At 39.4% G+C, this 21,612-nt stretch overlaps 1 protein-coding gene across 24 annotated transcripts in view; it reads right to left on the bottom strand.

Annotated features, from left to right (window-relative positions):
• The window catches only part of CADPS2 (calcium dependent secretion activator 2), a 298,626-nt gene that overhangs the window by 231,738 nt on the left and 45,276 nt on the right, over nt 1-21,612 (bottom strand). For all 24 annotated transcript variants that reach the window (XM_030479911.2, XM_030479889.1, XM_030479892.1 and 21 more), the window contains exon 2: nt 4,403-4,516. In XM_030479911.2, coding sequence (XP_030335771.1) covers nt 4,403-4,516 — 114 coding nt within the window. The remainder of the gene's footprint in view (nt 1-4,402; nt 4,517-21,612) is intronic.

Genomic DNA, 21,612 nt, shown 5'->3' with positions numbered 1-21,612 from the left:
AAAACAACAACCAAACAAAACCAAACCGTCTAAACCCTTCCTCCAGCCAGTCAGTGCCAATCCATTAGTTAGATTTGTACACTAATCTCCTGCTTCATCAATTTTCACCACTGGCTATAGCTCCGCTCTTTCCTATTGCCTGACTTTGGCAGACAACAATTTAATTTGCTAAGGATTCCAACACCTGAATTTAAATAGAAATTAAGTTAAATATGATCTCTGTATCACAGGCAAACTGGTACAGCTGAACTAAGTCTAATTTTAAATTCTGAAAACCCCTCATAGAGCTAATGGCTACAGATCATGCATTTAACGTTCAGATTTAAGCAGCATGCAGTAATTATGGCTTAGAGCCACATATTTAAAATGAAGCAGCAAGAAAACAGGAAAACCACCAGTAAATAAAATTTATTGAAGCTTCATAATGCTTTAAGCAGAGAGTTGAAAACCTGAGAACTTGCTATCATTACAATATTGAAACAGTTTTCACAGTATTTCAAATATTCATTACAGTTCTTTACTGTACAGTTTTATCACACTTAAGACTGCATAAATTCAAGACTAAAGAATTAGTACTGTGAGTTTAGCCCAAGGTATGTACATCCTATTAAACCATAGAATCATAGAATGGTTTGAGTTGGAAAAGACCTTAAATATCAACTATTTCCAACCATAAATGAAGAGCTGAACACTGTACTCCAGGTGGGAGTACTCATGAGAGCCAAGCAGGAGAGAAGAACCACCTTTCTTGACCTGCTGGTCATGTTCCTTTTGATGCAGCCCAGCACACAGTTGGCTTCCTGAGCTGCAAGTGCACACTCCTGGATCATGTTGAGATTTTTGTCAGTCAACATCCCCCAAGTCCTTCTCCTCAGGGCAGCTCGCAATCTATTTTCCACCCAGCCTGCATCTGTGCTTGGGATTGCCCTGAGGTATGTGTATTAAAGGTGGCAAATGAACCTCTTAGGGGTCTGCACAAGAGCATTTTCCAACCCTCATGAAAGAGCATGCAAGAATAAATGAATGGAAGATTATCTGCTATATCACTAATAACTTTTTTAAAAAGTGGGTTGAAATATGCAAAGAAAGACTTTATTTCATAAGTCACTTTTTCACTTAATTTTACACTTAGCAGTGTGTCCAATATAATTAGTCATAATAAATTGCCATATGATTGAATTTTTCTCTTTATCCAAAAGTACCGCCAACATCTGATGCTCTGCCGATTAGAATCTGGCTCAATATCTGCAATGGAATTTTCCACAAAAGACATGCTGTGTTAATTCTGAGAGAATGATTACAGAAACAGAACTGTAAACACTTCCACACCTTCTCTAAAACTGGGATGGAAGAAGAAATAATTCCTCAAGACACTCTTAATAATAGGTACACAAAAATGAATCATGCTAAATTTCAGTGAGACGTTCAGGAAGTGTGGTGGGTTGCTAGCAGAAGATTACACAGAACACAAAAATAACCGTTTCTGAAGAATTAAGGAAGCTTTTATGCAACTTTTCTTATTAATTGTTTTCCTATTAGATTTTTTAAGATAAATGAAAAACAATGCCAGAATATCACCAGAAGGTCTTGAAAACCATAGGAGCATCAGAAAAGACATAATGCTGGCGGATAAGGCAACAAAATTAACCAGTATAAATCTTCCCAAGTAGTCCTGACACAGGAGCATAACTCTTTTACAACACAGTGAATTTGACGCTGGAATTCATATTTATTTGGTGAATAAATTACGCTTTCAGCAAATATTTCTAGAAAAGTAAATCAAAGACTGCGCTATAATAACTTTTTTAATCCTTGGAACTTACTCTTAGGTTCCTAAGAAGACAAATTCTGAACAAACCCATTATAGACAGATTTAATGATTCAAAACACCTGCAACTAGTGATGCAGGATTTACGTCACATGCCCAAAACCTTCTCTCTCACATTCAAAGTTAAAGAGCTGGGTGTGGGGAATCAACTACAGTAATGAAAATACCCTGGCTTTGCAAGCAATATTGTAGTAATTTTCAAACCATGACTACTACATAGGATTAAAGGCAAATTAATAATTTCCAGAGTAAAATAATTACTGTGCAGACCACGTATTTCTTCCCTTCCACGTCAGATAAAATTGTACTGTAGCTCAGCAACTGAAGTATAAAGAAATTAACACTGAAGCTTATGAGATGCTGTATGACAGAAACAAGCAAGACATTCATAATTCAAATTACTAACAAACATCATCGAGCAGGAGATGTGATGGACCACATGTAGAAGACAGAGGTGAGAAAGCATTAGGGCACAGCATCAACAGAACACACGAAGAAGTAAGAGAGGTTAGTATTTTCAACAAATGGGTAATGAAGCAAATGAAAAAGGCACAAACAATACATATAAGCGATGATACGAGAATATGTGGTAAGATACATAAAATTTGATTAAAATGCATTGAAGAGGAGCAGCAGCTTGAACTAAGTCTCCAACTGGATCCCACCACTGCAATGTTCATTAAACCTAATATTGCATACTGGTGACTACCTATTACAATTCTGAAAAGTAATTAAAAATGACTATCAAATGCTAACTCAAAGTGCACAAGGCTGTGCAAGACCAGAAGGAAATCTCTGGAAAGAATGGGAAATAGAATTGGAGGGGGGAGAGCATAAACAAAAAAAAAAAAAAAAAAAAAAGAGAGACTGAAGAACCAAATTACAGCTGGTAGATGGTGTATTAACACAGGATGAAGATTCCACTAGCCCATGGTGTCATTGTAGCCTTTTCAGTGATGCCAAGGTTTTTGAAATCTGTTTGAAACCGGACAGCTAGAACACTTGTACACTTAATTCAAAGTAATGAATGGCTGAAAATAGCTGGAGAATTTGAGTCTTCTATTTTATAGGGCTATCTTAGATTATTATGCATAGCTTTTCATTGCAACAGCAGATATGATGAAAAACATAGCTCTCAATGTGTCCAAAAAATCTCATTAACAAGAGACACAAAGTAAATCTTAACAGGACAGTTACTGGTTAGGCATTTATTTTAAAATCATTTTTATTCATTACCACATCCTTTCTGAAGGCCAGGCTACTTCCTCTAACACATCAAGCTTCTCACACAGCTTGCTGAAAGACAGAACCATAAACATCCTACTCTCCTGAAACTTACTGTTGGGCAGCTAACTAGCTCAGCCTTGTCCTGCACCATCTTCCAAACTGTTCTTCCTCCCAGTCTTAATTTCTTCATCAGTTATACAGAAAAAATGATTTACTTTCTAACAAATCCTGTACTGTTCCCACCCCCTGATGTAGCACATATTCTGTTTCACATGCAGATCCATCCCCATCCTTTCACAATTGTCTTTATGAGATTTCCTTCATTTGAGCTGCCACAGTTCTGATCAGACTGTGATCTGGAAAATCTCACACTGAGTCCTCACATTTCTGTACAACAGAAAAACCATTTGTTCACCCCCATCTATTGTTTTTTTTTATGCAACATAATTTAATGTAGATAAAACCAAGCTAGGACCTAAGTCACATCTTTTTCTCTATGAAGAAGAGTTTCATTCACTAGCAAAGAAATAGCTGACAAAGGACAAATAATATATTAAAAAATAAAGCTAAAAAATTTGAAAAAAAAAAAAAAGATGCGGCAGAGTGAAATATGGAGAAGACCCTACAAAAGAAATACAAGTTTAACACACAGCCCTTATGATTGACTGAGCAAGTCTGAAGTTAGATGAGACAAAATGAATTTGCAGTACCACTTGCTAAGAGAAATAAATTCTCTAGCCATATGCTGCTGATGTTACAAAAAGGACAGTGAACTGTCCTCTTACTTGGGAATGGGACCTGTCCTTTAAGCAATTAAAGATACATCTAAAGATCTGTACTGCTGCCTGTAGGCATGCCTAAGAGGTCACAGCAGAACTTGAGAGCTTGCCCAGCTGCACAGAAAGCTTCTCTTCTTTGGGAAGGGAACAGGCAGTTCCTCTCCAAAAAACTCTACATGGTAACTAAAAAATCAGAACACAATTCTGAAGATGGTAACCTGCAACTGAAGTGCTGATTAAAAGAGGTACCTTAGACATATGGAGATAAAGATAGCAGTGCCTAGTTGTATCAAATGCTGCCAGAAAGATTTTTAGCAACAGGGTTTTTATGTTTTGGTTTTTTTTCCCCTTCTTCGAAAAGCATGGATATTTTCCAGTTCAGTTTATCTCTTGCACTCAGGCAGTGGATTTCAACTTTTAAAACAGCAAAGTGGAGTAGGAGGAAGCTGTTTCTAGAAGGTTTGGAAGTTCACAGCCTTTGAAACTTAAAATGCCTTTCCTTGTATCTGCATTATAAGAGATCCCATGAACTTTTTAAACAATACAGAAAACAAAGCACATAACTTACCTCATAGTAACTTCGCACAGCATTGCAAAATGCTTCATCTGCTACAATTTGAGTCTCCCCATTCAAAAAGGCCTGGAAACGTTCCTTCAGTATCTGTAGCTGCTGCTTATTGAGCTATGCAAGAAAAAAAGGAGAGGGGAGAGAACAGCAATAAATGCAGTTAGTCTCAAAGTAAAAATATGCAGCACTATACACACTTGGAAGCTGTGAAGAGGGAAGAAAACGCAGAGGTTTCCTGGCAGCTCCTCAGAGTCCCACCTGGGCAAGCCAGGTTGCTGCTACAAGTCATGTATGCACTCAGCATGCAACCAAACCTCTACTCTTTCCCTTGTGTCCTTGGGATGCTACAGCTAAGTCTGCATTGATACTTCTCCTGAGTGATATTTCATATCACTCACTGAATAAAAAAACATACCGCTGAATAAAATGGCTGACTTTCCCCATGACAGCAGCACCAGCTAATAAAACTTAGCTTTTGGCTCCAGCCTTCAAATTTATTTTTTTTTTTCAGCCTTCAAATAAGTGAAAAACAACTGAGATGCGTCCACTTTTTGGAGTAATCTAGGTGCTACCATTGGCATGTTTTAACATGCATGCTCACTGTGAAGAAAATGGACAACACATGTTCCCTGTGATGAAAATGGACTTCTAGCCACCGATGTTATAACCACTACGAGTGACACGAAACAACTAATCATGGGGAACAGCAGCCACATTGCTCCAGGACTGATAGCAAATTACATTTGGTAGACTTCATAGCAAAGCTGAGTGCATTTTGAAAACAGACTCCTCATAGAGAACATGACATGATTAAACCTTGCAATCAATGCATTTCTATCAAAGTTTAATGTTACTGGAAAAAGCAAAATCTGAAAGCTCTCCAGTGATCCAGACATGGGCCTTTTGCCAAGGTTCCTATCAACTCTTGAAATATTTAGTAAGATATTTTCTCTGTTTCAAATCTGTGAGAAGTTAGAATGTCACATCAAAGAAGACTGCTGCTAACATACTAATATAACAAAATGAAGGTTAAAAGTAGTTGTTATGCTTTCCCAGAACTTAAACTCGTGTAAAGCCTTTATTCCAGTGAATATTCCTGAACTTTAAATTTAACATTCCAAAAATTCAAATACAAGTAAACAAAAAGTTTTTTCATCCTTTCTGTATTTTCCTTAGTTAAAAATAAACAAATAAATACATGTATAGCCAGAAATTGAAAATATTTTTCCAGAAGGCATAAAGTTATATTTGTAATGGTTAACATGCAACAAATAACATTACTCTGACCACACCATTGCCTCTTAGAGAAGACCTTTTTGGTATCTGCAGTGAGTATGGTGACCGTAGGCTTTCAGGTCTATAGTGTTGACACTTTGAAGCCATTTAAGCTACAATTGTGTTACAAGATTAGCAAAATTACTGGTATCCTGAGAACGTGCCTACCTTGGACGATTTATTTCCTTCATATCAAAGGAAGATTTTCATCTTACATAGAGTTTGCTAAGTTTGTCAAGTCTTGTATTTCTATGAAACATGTAGCAGTTTACTGCAACACTCTCTCAAAATTGAATGCAAACCTGAAAGCTGTTCTATTTTCACACAAAAGTATAGATCCCATCTAAATACTTGATATGAGAAGTCCTCTGAAAAATGGTGAAATGTAGGCAGTACCGATGCAAAGCCAAAGAACTATGCCTTTGAAAAAAAATAATCCAAGCTACCTAAAAATGATAATTCTGTTCCTCTTCTTAATGAAAGTATTAGCGATAAAGAACAAGCCCCAAGAAACTTCTGTAGAAGACGACTCCTGTTGAGGCAAGCAAACTTCAGTAGAGGTTGCTGTGACTTGAAAAAATTTCCTGCATGACCTCTTGAGAGCAGCAGCCCAACACTGACACATTGCCAGCCTGCACCACTGCTAGTTAAAAATCTATGGGAGAGAAGTACTTGTTAAATGTCTGTACATAGACCAAAAGTGCATCTATCCACCTGTCTGCCAGACATCCACTTCTTGCACAGAATCTGGACCACAAAGGTTAGCTGTTTCTAACAGAGACCAAGCTTTATTCCCAGCAATGCAGGACAGGTCTTTCCCCTTATTCAATTCCCCTTATTCTCATTTTCTAAAGATACTGAAGAAGTTGAGATATTGGAAAATACAAATCATTAAGGATGGTTTGACATTTTTTCAAGCAGACTTGTTCTCATAGCGTACGTATAGAGCCAAGTGCTCCCGCAGGCGGTGCACCACTGCTGAGCAAGCAGCTCCTTCATCCCATGGAGTATTCACAGCTCTGCCACAAGAACACATGGGCTTCCTGCCAAGGCAATTATGGAAATGTGTTTTCATGCTTGCAGACTTCATTCTTTAGGTGATTTGCTTGTCTATTACCCACATATCAAACAAAAACATTATGAATAAGGCAGTGAAATATAAATTTAATTCTGACTTCCTCATTTCTAACCATCATAGTCCAGCAAACTGAAATGCCTTTGAAATATTTATATATGGCTTTCATACTACTGCAGGTAGTAAGTAATTCTAAGGATTGAGTGACATGTTAGTATTACTGTACATTCCTTAAATTACTTTTTTGTAAGAAATTTGGATGTGTAGGGGAATAAAGTTCTACAAAACTACAAAATAATAATAAATCCAATGGAAAATATCGGAAGCTACAGCTTGCACTAAGGATAATCTGAAGACTATTTTACAGGTCCCAAGTACTGTCATATATAGAGACACAGTTAACTATCAAGACACAGAATAATTTATAGTAGTCTGCTGCAGCATACAGTTCCTCTGGGTTTTTTATTTGTCAGAATATTTAGTGTACAGTGAATTCTCAGTCATCTTTTACTTTTTTTAATGTTGGTAATTTTTAATTACACTCATCAGTTTGCAGCCAAATGCCTTTAATAATGAAATAAAACGAAACTAATAGCAAAAGTAGTAGCTCAGAAATGCTGAATATAAAAGGAAGTGTAATTCCATTAGAATGCCATAATAGCAAACGGAGAGAAACAGGCATCTGTACAGGACATTAACTCTTGGACATCACCAAACAGCTCAACTTATCCAAGTCTGGGCTTGCTTTGAAGTTATCCATCTTGGTTAACAAGGAACAAGAGATGAAGACATCACGCATAGCCAGTTCCCAAGTGAAATGCTTAAACTTAAGGGCAATGAGCCTGGACAGATTCTCTCTGGTAGGAGTTCACACAAAGAAGCTCAAAAGCCTTCTGCAGTAGGATTACCTTTCCACTGCACGTGCCCCTTCCTCCTTTCCTTTGGGTCACACCTTTGCTTTCAGTTCCCCACAACTTATTTACATCCTTACTATCAGTACCTCTGTGTCCGCATTTCAATTCTAATAGAAAGAACCATGAACAGCAAAATAAAAATAAAAATTTATAGAATCATAGAATGGTTTGGGTTGGAAAGGGCCTTAAGATCATCTAGTTCCAACCCCCCTGCCATGGGCAGGGACGCCTCACACTAAAACATGTCACCCAAGACTCCATCCAACCTGGCCTTGAACACTGCCAGGGATGGAGCATTCACAACTTCCTTGGGCAACCCATTCCAGTGCCTCACCACCCTCACAGTAAAGAACTTCCTCCTTATATCTAACTTGAACTTCCCCTGTTTCAGTCTGAACCCATTACCCTTGTCCTATTGCTACAGTCCCTGATGAAGAGTCTCTCACCAGCATCCTTGTAGCCCTCCTTCAGATACTGGAAGGCTGCTGTGAGGTCTCCACGCAGCCTTCTCTTTTTCAGGCTGAACAGCCCCAACTTTCTCAGCCTGTCTTCATACGGGAGGTGCTCCACGCCCTGATCATCTTCATGGCCTCCTCTGGACTTGCTCCCACAGCTCCATGTCCTTCTTATGTTGAGAACACCAATATGGAGCCCCAAATGTAAACTGAACTCTGAATATCACCTGAAGTGTATAGGAAAGCCTCACTGATTCTGTTGCTTTCCAACAACCTGCTTCAGATTTGTATTGCTTAGTTGGATTTTATATTCTCAGTGGTATGAAATCTGTGGTCCTAACTCTGTGTGATAATGCCGCTTCATGGGAGGATGTGTAACTAAACTCCAGTGACTCAGAATACCAGGTTTGACTGCATTCTCCAGAATGATAATCAAATGCAACTTTAAGGGAAAACAGCATTAACTGCCCTTAAATTTGGTTTTTCTTTACTGCGGCCACACAAGATACAAATTTCTTTTCCCCTCCATCCCTGTGCCTTTTACAAAAGGTAACATTTATTTTCCATGTTACATTTGCTAACCTTAGTAGACTACCGAAGAATGAAGGCATATATTTAAGATAGAACAAACTTCTCAAAGAGTTATTTAATTAAGAATAACTTGTTTTCAAGTTGCAGTAGCAATTTAACTCTTTATAATTTATGGAGTAATAGAAAGGCATAAAAAGAGCCTCAAGCACTTAATATTAAAAAAAAGTCTCACCTTGCATTTAACATTTCAAAGTAGTCTTATATATCCCAATATATTCCTCTTGGAGCACGAAAGATTTGCTTTTTCCCTTCTGAAGTGAAACTTGGGTACAAAAACCTAGAGGAGTTTCTAGTTTAGATCCACTCATACCTTTAAACAATTTCAATAAATGGATTTTACACAGAGTTTAAATTCTTTTTATAAGAAGCTGCATTTCAAACTATCTGGCAGTTTAGGCAGTTGTTTCAATATCACAGGTTTTACTTAATTAACTACATTTAAACAATAAACTACCATTATGAAGGAAAAACAAAGCATGTATATATTTGTAACAGTAATATTGCTGATCTTCTCATTGAAAGACAGAAGAAAAAAACCCAAACAACCCTTGCTTCACAGAGACTGAGGCTGGATTTGGAACATTTTCATGTTTCTCACTGCCTAAGTACACAGAGCAGCTCACTACTGCCCTAAACATATGCAGCCAACAGCAGCTGGCAGAGACATAACTCACAGCACAACTATCCTCTAGAAAACTTTGGCCTTTAAAATGAAAAAGCTTAAGATGTGGCCTGCGTGTTGGCTGCAACCAGCCTCTCCTTGCATGACCCAGAGCACTGCTGGCTTAGAACCACAGCCTGTGGGCTGACTATTCCCCACAAGTGCAGTCAGCCAAAGAGCTGGTTTTGGAGGAATAACATTCTGAACCATTGCCACCTTGTGGCAATTTTAGAAATATAGCAAAGAAATGATCACAGGTTGTATGTGTTCACACTCAGAGCTCAGATCTGTGTAAGTATCAGTAAGCCCTGACCTCAACACAAGCAACAGCATGGCTCCTTCTTTACTCCCACGCTGTTTTACTTGGAATAACCTTTCTCAGACCATATGGGGATTTTAGGAAAATAGCAGGAGGTGATGACTGCAATTATAGACAGAGTTAGATAAAATATTTCTCATGCAGACTACAAAAAACCAAAAAGAGGGTAGGGAGGAGCCAACTGAAGAGTCACCCCTCAAATTCTCAGCTGCAATGTATATGATTTGTAATGCCAAATATGACTTAAGTCCCTGAACACTTCCTAAAAATAAGAAGCTTTTTTATTTCAAAACTATGCCATTTTGTCCGGTGCGTTCAACAGTAGGAGCTGCTTTTAGACAACTTTAGCCTAAACTGTACTTTTCCAGAGCAAAGAAGAGTGAAAAAAAGAAATAACCTGATGAGCCTTCCCTCACATAGCTGTCTCTCCCATTTCATCCAGGAGATAAATTTGCATCTCCTGAGTGAACAGAAATTAAGGTACAAAGAAATCATTTTCCATAAAACTTCTGATGCACTTCTTTGAACATAACTTTGTTCCTTGCCCTGCCAGGCTCTTTGTCAAAAAAAAAAAAAAAAAAAAAAAAAAAAAAAAAAAAAAAAAATAAAATTAAAAAAAACCAAAAACAGGGTTAGGGAAAAAAAGAGGAAAAGAGTAGAAATTAGTGCCAGAGTAACTTTCTCATGTCACGAATTGTGTTTCACTATACAATAATTCATCCAACTTCCCCAAACCCTCAGCCAGAACCAAATCTGTACATATAACAGGTCAGTGCATTTATAGTGACAGTCAATTTTACACATCAATTCCAGGACAATAAAAATTCAACTACAAATAATTTCCTAGCAATTCAAATAGCCCATGTGTCAAGGCCCTACACATTTAACAGGTCCACCTGCACATCAAACCAACTTTTCAACTTAAGCTCCACGTGCCTACAAAGTGAGCATGTATGCACTTTACACGTTTTTGCTGGGGTTTTTTAGATTTTGTTTCATATGATTTCATTCTGCCTCAAAAGGTATCTGGTTAGGTGCCAATCTAACTACCATCTCCCTTGTCTCCCCACCTTCCCAAATCCTTCAATGACAGCAGCATGCTCAAGGATGTCAACTCCCTCGTTGCACCTCCTCTGCACGGTCTCCCAGCTCAGCTGTGTGGGGGTACTGGCCAACCCACCACAGTGGGCTTTCCTCTTGCCACATGAGCCTTAGAAATGCCAGGCCAGTGTCTAACAAATTGAAACAACTCTCACTCCACTGCTGAGTGAGACTCAAGAGCCACCCAAGTCTTTGTCCCAGACCAACCCTGCTGTAACCCCAGCTTCCCACCAGCACCCATAGATGGTGGTGGGGGACAACTTTATCCACAGGGCTGGACTCTGGAAAGCCCCACAGGTACCTCCTCTGTGAAAGCCAAGTGCAGGGAAAGGCCTTAGGCTGAACCCATCATTATCCTTTCCTTCCAGAGAAACAAAAAGCCTGTGCCACATCATTGACTGTTAATGAGCTTCATCACACAACAGTGATGAAAATAAGCCTGCAAAGCAAATAGCCGGTTATAAACAGCAATTCTCACTCCATTTCCCCTCCTTCTCCCCCACCTTGCCTCCTCTTGCAGTATTTCCTACACAAGAATATTACTTGCATTTCAGAGCAGAGACAGAGGGTGTTTATTTATAGTGAATTACTTTTCTACTGAGGAACAAAACTAAATAAACAGTATTAGAGAAGCTCTGTACTAAGACGGGGGTGATAGCTGTGGTTACTGTGCTGAATTATGCAGGTCTTCATCGTGTACAACAATGGTCCTGTACAGCATGTGGGTGGCACACAATATATGCTGTCCTTTACTATTCATTGCATAAAGCCATTTGATTTCCTAAATAACAGATAAATATTTTGCTGTCACTTAGCAACCTTAGCTGTTCCTTGATTTTCTTAAAGTTGAAGTTATTCCAAGTAAAAGTGTCTGTAAGGATTCTGTTTGCTGTCACTCAGCACAGACTACACTGTGTACATACTCATTATGAAACAATTCAGCACCTCGTAGAATCAAACAGATTTCCAAAATCAGCTAATATATTTACCAAACTTATCATTCTTTATAATCAAAGCAGCACAACACAGCATTTACCTTTAGTTGGTCTGCCACTTGTTTAAAAACCAGAAACATCACCAATAATGTACTGGTCATTCAATTCCACTTATAGGGTATTACACTATAAGAAATATTTTCTGTATCATTAAGTCTGAAAATTTCACTGCTTAGAAATGCCTCACAGCAATGGTAGATTTCTTTATTGTTGAAAAAGATTGTCAATCTTTTACGGACTATGCCACACTAGGAAAGAAAGCATCTGCTACATGTTTGTCCTAAATGCAGTAAATATCACACACCAATAAAGCTATCTCCTCTGAGATGAGACTGTCAGTGCAGTTGCAATCGTTTTCTTTGTACCTACTCCTACTACCTGAGATTTGCTGTAGAATTTAGCTGACAGTCATGATCTAGATTTATATTCTTGTCTTTGTTCTGTGCATCAGACTTCACTGATCTTCTCTCAGTCTTGAGTGGCTGCATAGACACGCTACAGCTAGGCCAGCTATATTTTGCTGTCCCTCATGCTATCACTGTTTGGGGCCATCATCCATGCAGAGTACACAGTGGCACTGCAACTTCAGTTCCTTGAGGCTACGAGAACTACAAGAAGACCAGTTATGCTTGAAAGCTGTGCAAACAAAATGTGCAGCTAAGAAAGCTGATGATGACTCATGCAGCTGACCATGAAAATTATGCCTAGCAGAGATGACACAGTGATGCTTGCCCATGGCAAAAACCTCAGCTACCAGTGGCTTTCATAGAATCATATAATGGTCTGGGCTGGAAGGGACTTTAAAGCTCATCTAGTTCCAACCCCCCTGCCATGGACAGGGACACCTTCCACTAAACCAGGTTGCTCAAAGCCCCTTCCAACCTGGCCTTGAACACTCTCAGGGATGGGGCAGCTACAGCTTCTCTGGGCAACCTGTGCCAGTGTCTCACCACCCTCATAGCAAAGAATTTCTTCCTAATAATTTCAGAGAAATCTACCTCAAGTTTAAAGCCATTCCCCTTTGTCCTATCACTACATGCCCTTGTAAAAAGTCCCTCTCCAGATTTCTTGTAGGCCCTCTTTAGGGACTGGAAGGCAGCAGCTGATCTCCCTGGAGTCTTCTCTTCTCCAGCCTGAACAACTCAAACTCTCTCAAGCCTCAGTTGGCAAAGCTGTTAAACAGCTGTGGTCCCAACACCAATCCCTGAGGGGCACCACTCATCATCTATCTCCGCTTGCATTTTGAGCCATTGACCACAACTCCTTGAGTGCAACCATCCAGCCAGTTCTTAACCCATCAAGTGGCCCATCCATCAAATCCATGCCTCTCCAGTTTAGAGATAAGGATGCCATCTGGGACAGTGGCAAATGCTTTGCAGAAGTCCAGGTAGGTGACATGAGTTGTTCTTCCCTTATTCACCAATGCTGTAACCCCATTGTAGAAGGCCACCAAATTTGTCAGGCACAATTTGCACTTCATTCCCAGAAATGAAAACTGAGTGAAGTTTTTTCAAATTGTGCTGGACTGGATGGATTTGCATCACTTCCTGCAGCACAGCTACTGTCTTCCTCCTCTGTATGTACATTATCTTTTCCACCCCACGTCAACTTTGCACCCCCAGGACTATTTCTCAGAACTATTTACTCCAAGAAATCAGCTTTCTTATTTTTCAGAACTTCTCTGCATATAAATCAAGCTACCAGAAACAGCTTTTTCATACCTCAGAAGTGTTGCAGTGACAAGCTTTGTTTGCTAACAACCTCACACCAGGACATTTTGCCAGCAAAGATCTCTCAAGTGTAGCTAAGGAGGCTACAGCAATGCTGCTTGAACTAACAGAAGCACCAGCAAAATACATGTTCCTCCAACCTACTCTCATCTTTCCGAGGTTGATTCAGGTTCCATTTTAGCTCACTTTCTAAGAAGACATTGTGATCAGACAACCCTTCCTTGGTTGTGCAAATGTCAACTTTTTCCCCACATGCATAACTTCTGCATGCACATCTCTGGTTCCATCAGTTCTAAGAAAGAAAAAAAAAAAAAGTGTGGAGGTTTCACAGATAACAAGATTTTCCCTTCTCTGAAAAATAAGAGTTAAAAAGTACTCTTCTCAGATGGAAATGCAAGTAAATCTAAGTGTCCTGTATTCGGCTTGGATAGAGTTAATTTTCTTCCTAGCAGCCAGTACAGTGCTGTGTTTTGGACTTAGGATGAGAATAATGTTGATAACACACCAATGTTTTAGTTGTTGCTGAGCAGGGTTTACACTAACTCAAGGACTTTTCAGCTTTTCATACTGCCCTGCCAGCGAGGAGGCTGGGGGTGCATAAGGAGCTGGGAGAGGACATAGCTGGGACAGCTGGCCCTGACTGTCCAAAGGGATATGATGTCATAGTGAACAAGAAAACTGGGGGCAGTTGGCCGTGGGGTGGCAGCCTGCTGCTCAGGGACTGGCTGGACATTGGTCAACGGATGGTGAGCAATTGCAATGTGCATCACTTGTGTATTCTTTTATCAATATTATTATTATTTTCTCTTCCCTTTCTTCCCTATTTAACTGTCTTTACCTCAGTTTTTAAAAGGAGTTCTACTTTTTTTTTTCACTTCTCTCCCCCATCCCACCCACTGGGGAGAATGAGTGAACGGCCGTGTGGTGTTTAGCTGCCTGATAGGTTAACCTGCAATGCTAAGAGACTGTCATTTCTGTTCGGCACCTGGCAAATACAAGTTTTATGCCTATCACACTCTGTGGCAACATGTTTCAGGCTAGTTGAGCTTAAATTCAATAAATAAAAAAGATAACAATAAAAGGTGGAATAAAATCCCGAACAAGGTTTTATTCTGGGTTCTGATAACATTTAAAAAAATATTTCACCAAACTAGGTAATTTTACAGAATATTTTCCACAATAATTTATCAGGTTTCATTAATAAGCAGAACTGTGTTCATACTCCATCTACCGTCTCTGTGAGGGCTGCGACACAGAGAAATTTAGGATGCATGGGACCTCTAGAATTCATCTAGTCAAACCTTCGTCTCAAAGCAAGGCTAGATCTGAAGAAATACCTAATATTGGTATTCCAGGCCTTGCCCAAACAAGCTTCACATGTCTCCAGGGGTGAAGATGCTGCAGATTCTCCCACAGGATGAAGATACTGCAGATTCTACTGTGTAACCTGCTCCAATGCTTTTTCTCAAGTTCCTACCTGACTCTGTAATATCTAGTCAGAAGGTCCATGTTGTGTCTTGTGACTATTTCTTCCTGTTCCTTTCTTGTGCACCTCTGAAAAGAGTCTAGCTCCATCTTCTCTATAGCTCTGACCATCCTTAAGGACTACATGACAGCAGTTAAACTTCTAACCTTCTCCAGATTAAAGCAACCCAGACCTCTCCACTTCCCCTTGTGTATCATGTCTTCCACCTCTCTAAGCATCTGAAGGAACCCCAATGGACTTCTTCTAGTTTGTTGATACCACTCTTCTACTCGGGGATCCAAAAATGGACTGAGTATTCCAGATGTGGCCACACCAGTGTCAAGAAGATAGGAAAATAAATGTACTTCCCTTGACCTGTGCTGCACTCCTGCTAATGCAGCTGAACATGCAGCCAGCCTTCATTCTCTCACGCTCTACGTGCTCTCCAACTGGATCCTGAGGTCTTTTGCTGCAGAAGACCCAGCCAGTCAGTCCCTTGCCTGTAAATATGCATAGAGCTCTGCCCTGAAAGCGTGGCTTGGCTTTTCTCTGTGCTGAACGCCTAGAGGTTTTTGTTGACTCATTTGTCTAAGAAGTCAGCAGTCCCCTGAGTAGCAGCCTTACCCTTCTGCTGTCAAGTGCTCCTCTAAATTCGATGTCATCTGAGAATGTGCCAAGGCTGCATTCATTTCTATGTTCCAAGCCAATCTACAGAGGCATTTAGGTTGGAAAAGACCTTTAAGATCATCCAGTCCTGAACGTGATTACTATACTTGTACATCAGCATCTTTAGGTCCACCCACCCGTACCTTCCCCAGTTCATCATCGCAACAGAAACATGAAAATACCACTTCTTTATGGAGATTGAAAATATAAATCAACAATACATAAATGGCAGCACAAACTGTTATTTTGAACTAAAGCCTCTGGCTCCTCTAGAACTAGATACGAGCAGACGGTCCACATCACTGAATCACTCTTCAGGTTAAGGGCAATAAATTCAAACTTAAAAACTATCTATCTCATTAATTATATGCCTTCAACTCCAACTAACAAATTACTGTCAAGAAAATTTAACAACATTAGTGAATAACAGACATGTATAAACACCTTGCCAAAGTACACTGTCAGTACCAAAAACTGTCTCGGGAGACTACAAAAGGTTATGGAACAGAAATCTACTGCAGATTATGTGCACAGAAATGCTACACACTAAATACAACCCCTAACCTCCCCATCTGGTTTAGGAAATTCTTCAGATTAAAATAATTATGGGAATTACCACATACACTTGCTACATTTTTAATCTTCACCTAGGCACCTGATTAAGGCCACTGTAAGAAATACTGTAGTTGGTTAGCTGGGCTGTTTTTCCATCCAATTAACAAGAAGAACCTAAAGAAAGAGAAGTACGGTCTGGCCTGTAAGGTCATTAAAATATATTGTCACATTTTACAATTCCGTATACTTTACACATGAGCACACACAGCCCAATTTAGCTATGGTATGGTAGAACAAGGATACTCAAGGAGCCATAAGAATAAGGACCATGGAAAAAAAACCTAAAGAACTACTGTGCTAAGCCAAGTGACCTTCAGTTTTGTCTGGCAAGGACACCACTGCTGCGAAAAGGACTGCAGCTTTGAATGAGCTATCCAGGTATCATCTCATCTTGTACACTTATGTTTGTCACATATTTTGGAAACCTGTAGTGGGAGAAATTTCTACTTTGAAATCCTCCCCCTGCCTCTCGAGATGAGCCTTCAAACATTTCCTTCTACTTTTCAAGAAGCCTCAGGAATCCGTTTATCACAAACAACATCTAGACACTATCTGAACAATACAATCATCTGCATAGCCATCACGATAAACATCCTCTGTGACAGACACATCCAAATCCCTGAATACATTTATTTCACAACAAATAATATGATTTTGAAGCAGCACAGCAGACGGTCTCATGAAAACCACAGGGATGAAACCAAGCAACTGCACATGGCAACCAACTTGCACAAACATTTCCTTTACAGCAGAGAGCACTTCTCATGAAAGTGTTCCATCTCTGACCTCCCAGCTATCTCCGGGAACTAATTTTCATAAACCTAGACAATTGCAGTACTCAGGAGCCCAAGAAAGTTCAGGTTTTTATTGCATTATAAAATTGTACCAGGGAAATGTCAAATAAGTAGGTAAAAGCTTTATCACATCCCCTCCCAATACCATGTACACTTTCCACAACTACCTGTTCTAAAACTCCGTCCCCTTTCCCTCACTCCAAATCATACAGACTGGTCTAATAGAAAGTATTAGTTTTCCCAAAAAAAATCTTGTTCTCCTTACATCAAAGAGCCATGATTGCTACAGCATTATTCAACATCAGCAGTCTATCTAATGCACTCAAATGAAAATTCTTAGTATGCCACTAGGTTTTGCTCATCCAGACTCTCCATCATTTGAAGACTTAAGTACAAAGAAACATCTTCCCGAACCAAATGTTCCAGCAGAAAGAAAGGATTTGAAAAAAGGAAGAACAACAGGATGCGTTTTTACATGCACATAATTAGGAAGTCAGACTACATCACCAAAGTCCTTCTTGTCAGTTTGCAGAAAGTTCTCAAGGCTTTATTTACACAGCTGAAACTACTGGGTGAGCAATACAGGTTTTATAATGACAGCTGATTGTAGCTTTAACCAGTATCCTCTTAGCTTTGAATTCTCAAAATGAAAAAAAAAAAACCCAAAAAAAAACAAACCACCTTCCAAAAGGGATGCAGTGTTAACATATGATCCTCAAGCATATTACAGTCAAATGTGTTTTGTCAGATATCTATGTACAAGGGACTTGATCCTTTCTATACAAAAACACATAGACATACTATCCAAATTTGCACACTTGGTCATACTGACCCACATAGCTGAAACACAATTTCGAGCATTCCACAGTCAATCTCATTTTGGTATACATACATATACCATACATGACTATGGTGTCCTCTTCTGTCAAAGCATTATTTCAGCGTGTGAAAAGTTTATACACAGCACTCAACCACCTATTGACATCTTTTTTTCCCCACAGCGTATTTATTAACAGGTAAATTCATCAATTAGTGCAAATTCAGTCACCTTTCTGGGAAAATGAGCCTGTCTGAGAACTGTATGCTGTAACATTAAAATGTAGAAGGAAGATACAGTACATAAATATAAATGTACAGTTTTCACATTCTAAATCAATCTGTCAGACTTCACACATTTCTTGAGAGGCCCAAGAGATTGGTATACTAATTCTATCCGAACTTATATTTCCCTTGGCAATCTTCATATAACTAAGAGCCACAAGAAAAATGCATGATTAAAATTCCCTTAAAAGGAGAAGTACTCGACACCCCTCCACGCCCCAAATATCACAAATAAATGCTGTCCGTTCTGTTTTAGAGGTTCTAAGCAATGAGATCCTTATAATCACTAAATTGGGAAATTATAACAGTAGCTAACATATTTTATTGTCAGGCTTTTCCTGATAATGAATCAGAACTTTCTCTTTTTCTGCTGCATTTTAATCCAATTTCTAGTGCTGCCTTTTGCTATGCTAAGCGATTTCCTCTGCTTGGTACAGATTCATATCATCCAAGCCTTTTAGGATTTATTACTGTTTATCAGTATCTTTTTCTCCATCTCATCCTTGTTCCTCCGCCTTTTTTTTTTTTTTTTTTTTTTTTTTTTTTTTTTTAGGGAAGCAGCAGCTTCATACATTAAAAGAAAATTTTTTTTGGTTGTTTTGGTTTTTTTCTTTTGTAATCAAGATTCTGGATTCTTTTTCCTCTTTTACTTAATTAAATATTTCCCTCTTCTTACCCATTTGTAGTTATTTGCTATCACACCTACTAATTATCATTTACAAATTTAATTCCCAAGTCTTAATTCTATCTTCCCTTATGAAAATGCTGTACAAAGCAACACGGCTGCTCCTTGGTTCTCACCAAGTCCTTCTGCCACCTGATGCGCACAATTCAGGCCACCATATTCCCATAACTGCTAAGCTGTAACTTGCTGAGCTCCAGCGCATATGTGCTCGCACACCAGATGACCGGAATGACAGACAGTATTGGTATGTTAACATTTCTGAGCAAAACACCTGGTTTTGTCACCTTTGGTGTACAATGTGCTGGCTGTGTCAGAGACCGGGCCCTTTGCGGCGGAGCTGTGGTGAAGGGCAGCAGAGAGGTCCTGACCCTCCTGCCTTGGGGGCTGCTCACCCCTGGCCGCCATGATGGCTGTGTAGCACTTGTTAGCACCCTGCCTCCTGCCTCTGATCCTCACCCACTGACATGTCTCCCTGGCTTCGTCCTGGCCTTCCCAGGGGACCCTGAACACTGCCTGCAGACATGATACTGACTCCAGCCCCCTCGCCAGCATCCCATCTTGCCTTCCCTCAGAGCCAGCCTGTCCCTACTGCTCACCAACTTCCCCTTCACCTCCCCCCACTGCCATCAAAATTATCCCTTTCCTAGCAATAACCTGGGGTCTCCACAACTGCTCTCCCGTCTTTCCTTACTCCTGCCTCCGCTTAGGTGACCGCAGAGCTTCTAGCGTGTCGCTCCCCATGTCACCTCTCCTCCTTCTCTTCTGTCAGGCAAGCTCTCAGCAGAAAGGCATTGAAAAGCACCTTGAAAAGCAGCCACCCCTCATGAATAAAAATGTACCTTTAACATTTGAATCTACATTAGTCAAAACACAAGCAGAAACTACGCTGTTTATAACATCTCCCTATAGATCTCTACATACACCCTACATAAACTGTGAAAGCTATTACAGCTGTTAACAGAACAGCTTTCATCAAGATGTTCAATTATATCTCTCCAAACATAACCCAGGCTATATCTTTGTCTTCTCCATTTTTGTAATTCTTTTCAAAATTCTGCAGTCTTTCAGCTATCACGAATCTGTTTTCTCCTTATATATCTTCTTCCTCACAGATGCTTCAGACAGGATACAAAAGATTTCACCTTTGGATTCACCTCAGCTTACATGCACAGGTAGATCTCATTCAATGGGCTCATCTAAGCAGATGACCCACAGTTCTCTCTGCTTCTTCCCTCACCTCAGGTTTCACTTAGAAAAGGGACTGGTGGTACATGGTATGTCTCTCACGGTGCCCAGGTGCTGACATGGGTCCAGTAAAGCCCGCCCTGGAGGCTCACAACGCTTTACTCAAGTCCTCCTTTCCCTTCTTCCCTCACTGCTCATGGATGGACACTGAAATTCTCAACCAGGACGAGAAATCTAAATCAGCTTCAGCTCAGTTCTCCTTCCAAGCAGAAATTTTTCTTCCCTCCCTAAATGATCTCTGTGATCCAACTTTTCCTACATTCAACACAAGCTGCTTACACTGGAGCTATTATTTCAAATTCTACCTAATGAGCACAATACCACAGAATACGTGATATTCACCACTGCAAACACCCACTCCTTTCTTTTGCCATGAAAAGAAGGTAGACAGTTGAGAGATAATTCAGTCATATCACCAGTTTTACAGAGATGCATTTTTCCAAATAAATTAATAGAAAACTTCTTGCATTAGGGTATTTTATTAGGTTTTCAAAACAATGTTTAACTAAAACTTCATATCCTTTACAGTTGTACCCCAGTAACTCATTTCCCGTACAGCCCTCTTGTGCAAGCAACAGGGACCATCAGACACATTGCAATGCACGGTGTTCAGAAAAATTTAATGCTGTGAAAATAAAGCATAAAAGGCTTGAGAAGACTGACCTTAACCTTATCACTTATCCTACTTAAAAACAAGGAGGAATAAAGTCATAGTAAAATTCTGCTTTCCACAAGAAATAGTACTGGAAGAAATCATCTTTCAATTGCAGTTTCAACTTAAAAAAAGAATAAAATAATAATGTCGTCTCCAATTAAAAATCAGAGGTTAGATTTGCATAAGATTTCAGTATCAGTAATACAGACTTAGAGGAAACAAAAAACCAAAAGACAAGTTTAATTAAGGTGTCCTCTACTGTGCAATAATGTTAGTACTAATTTAAAAAGTTATTAAGCTGCACTTATTTCCACAGAAAGTTATTGACAAAATGTATTATTTCCTCTATTGCAGTCTTTGATGCCTTGAGGGAACAGAGTTAAATGGCTGAGTCAGTCAGTAAAAGCACAAACCAATTCCCTTGCATCGCATTCTCCTCCATGTTCTGAATACTAAACAGAACAGAATATTGAAAACAAAAGCTGACTGTCTGCCAGCTGAAACATGACTCTGTACCATGCTTGGACGTATTGATAACTTGCTCACTCTCCAATGAGTAAACTAAATTAATCACAACAAACAACGAGGTTGTACTGTATAATACTACAGATTAGTTTACTCCATACATGCATATTCAACTCAACAATAAATATAGGCAGTTACTAAAACTCATTGCCCAGGAATTTTTTTTTTTTTTTTTTTTTTTAATTTGCAATACAGCAAAGAGGATCCACTGATAATGTTGCCTCTAAGGTCTTCGCTCTTACTCTGCACAGCATACAGCAAGTACATTTTATTTCCCTCATCTTTTTGTACAGCCTCCATATATCAAATAATGAAGAACAAAGGCCTCAAGACATTCTCCAGT

The sequence above is a fragment of the Strigops habroptila genome, chromosome 3 (assembly GCF_004027225.2).
Source record: "Strigops habroptila isolate Jane chromosome 3, bStrHab1.2.pri, whole genome shotgun sequence".
In the NCBI taxonomy this organism is placed as follows: domain Eukaryota; kingdom Metazoa; phylum Chordata; class Aves; order Psittaciformes; family Psittacidae; genus Strigops; species Strigops habroptila.
This window is presented reverse-complemented; position numbering and strand designations above follow the sequence as displayed.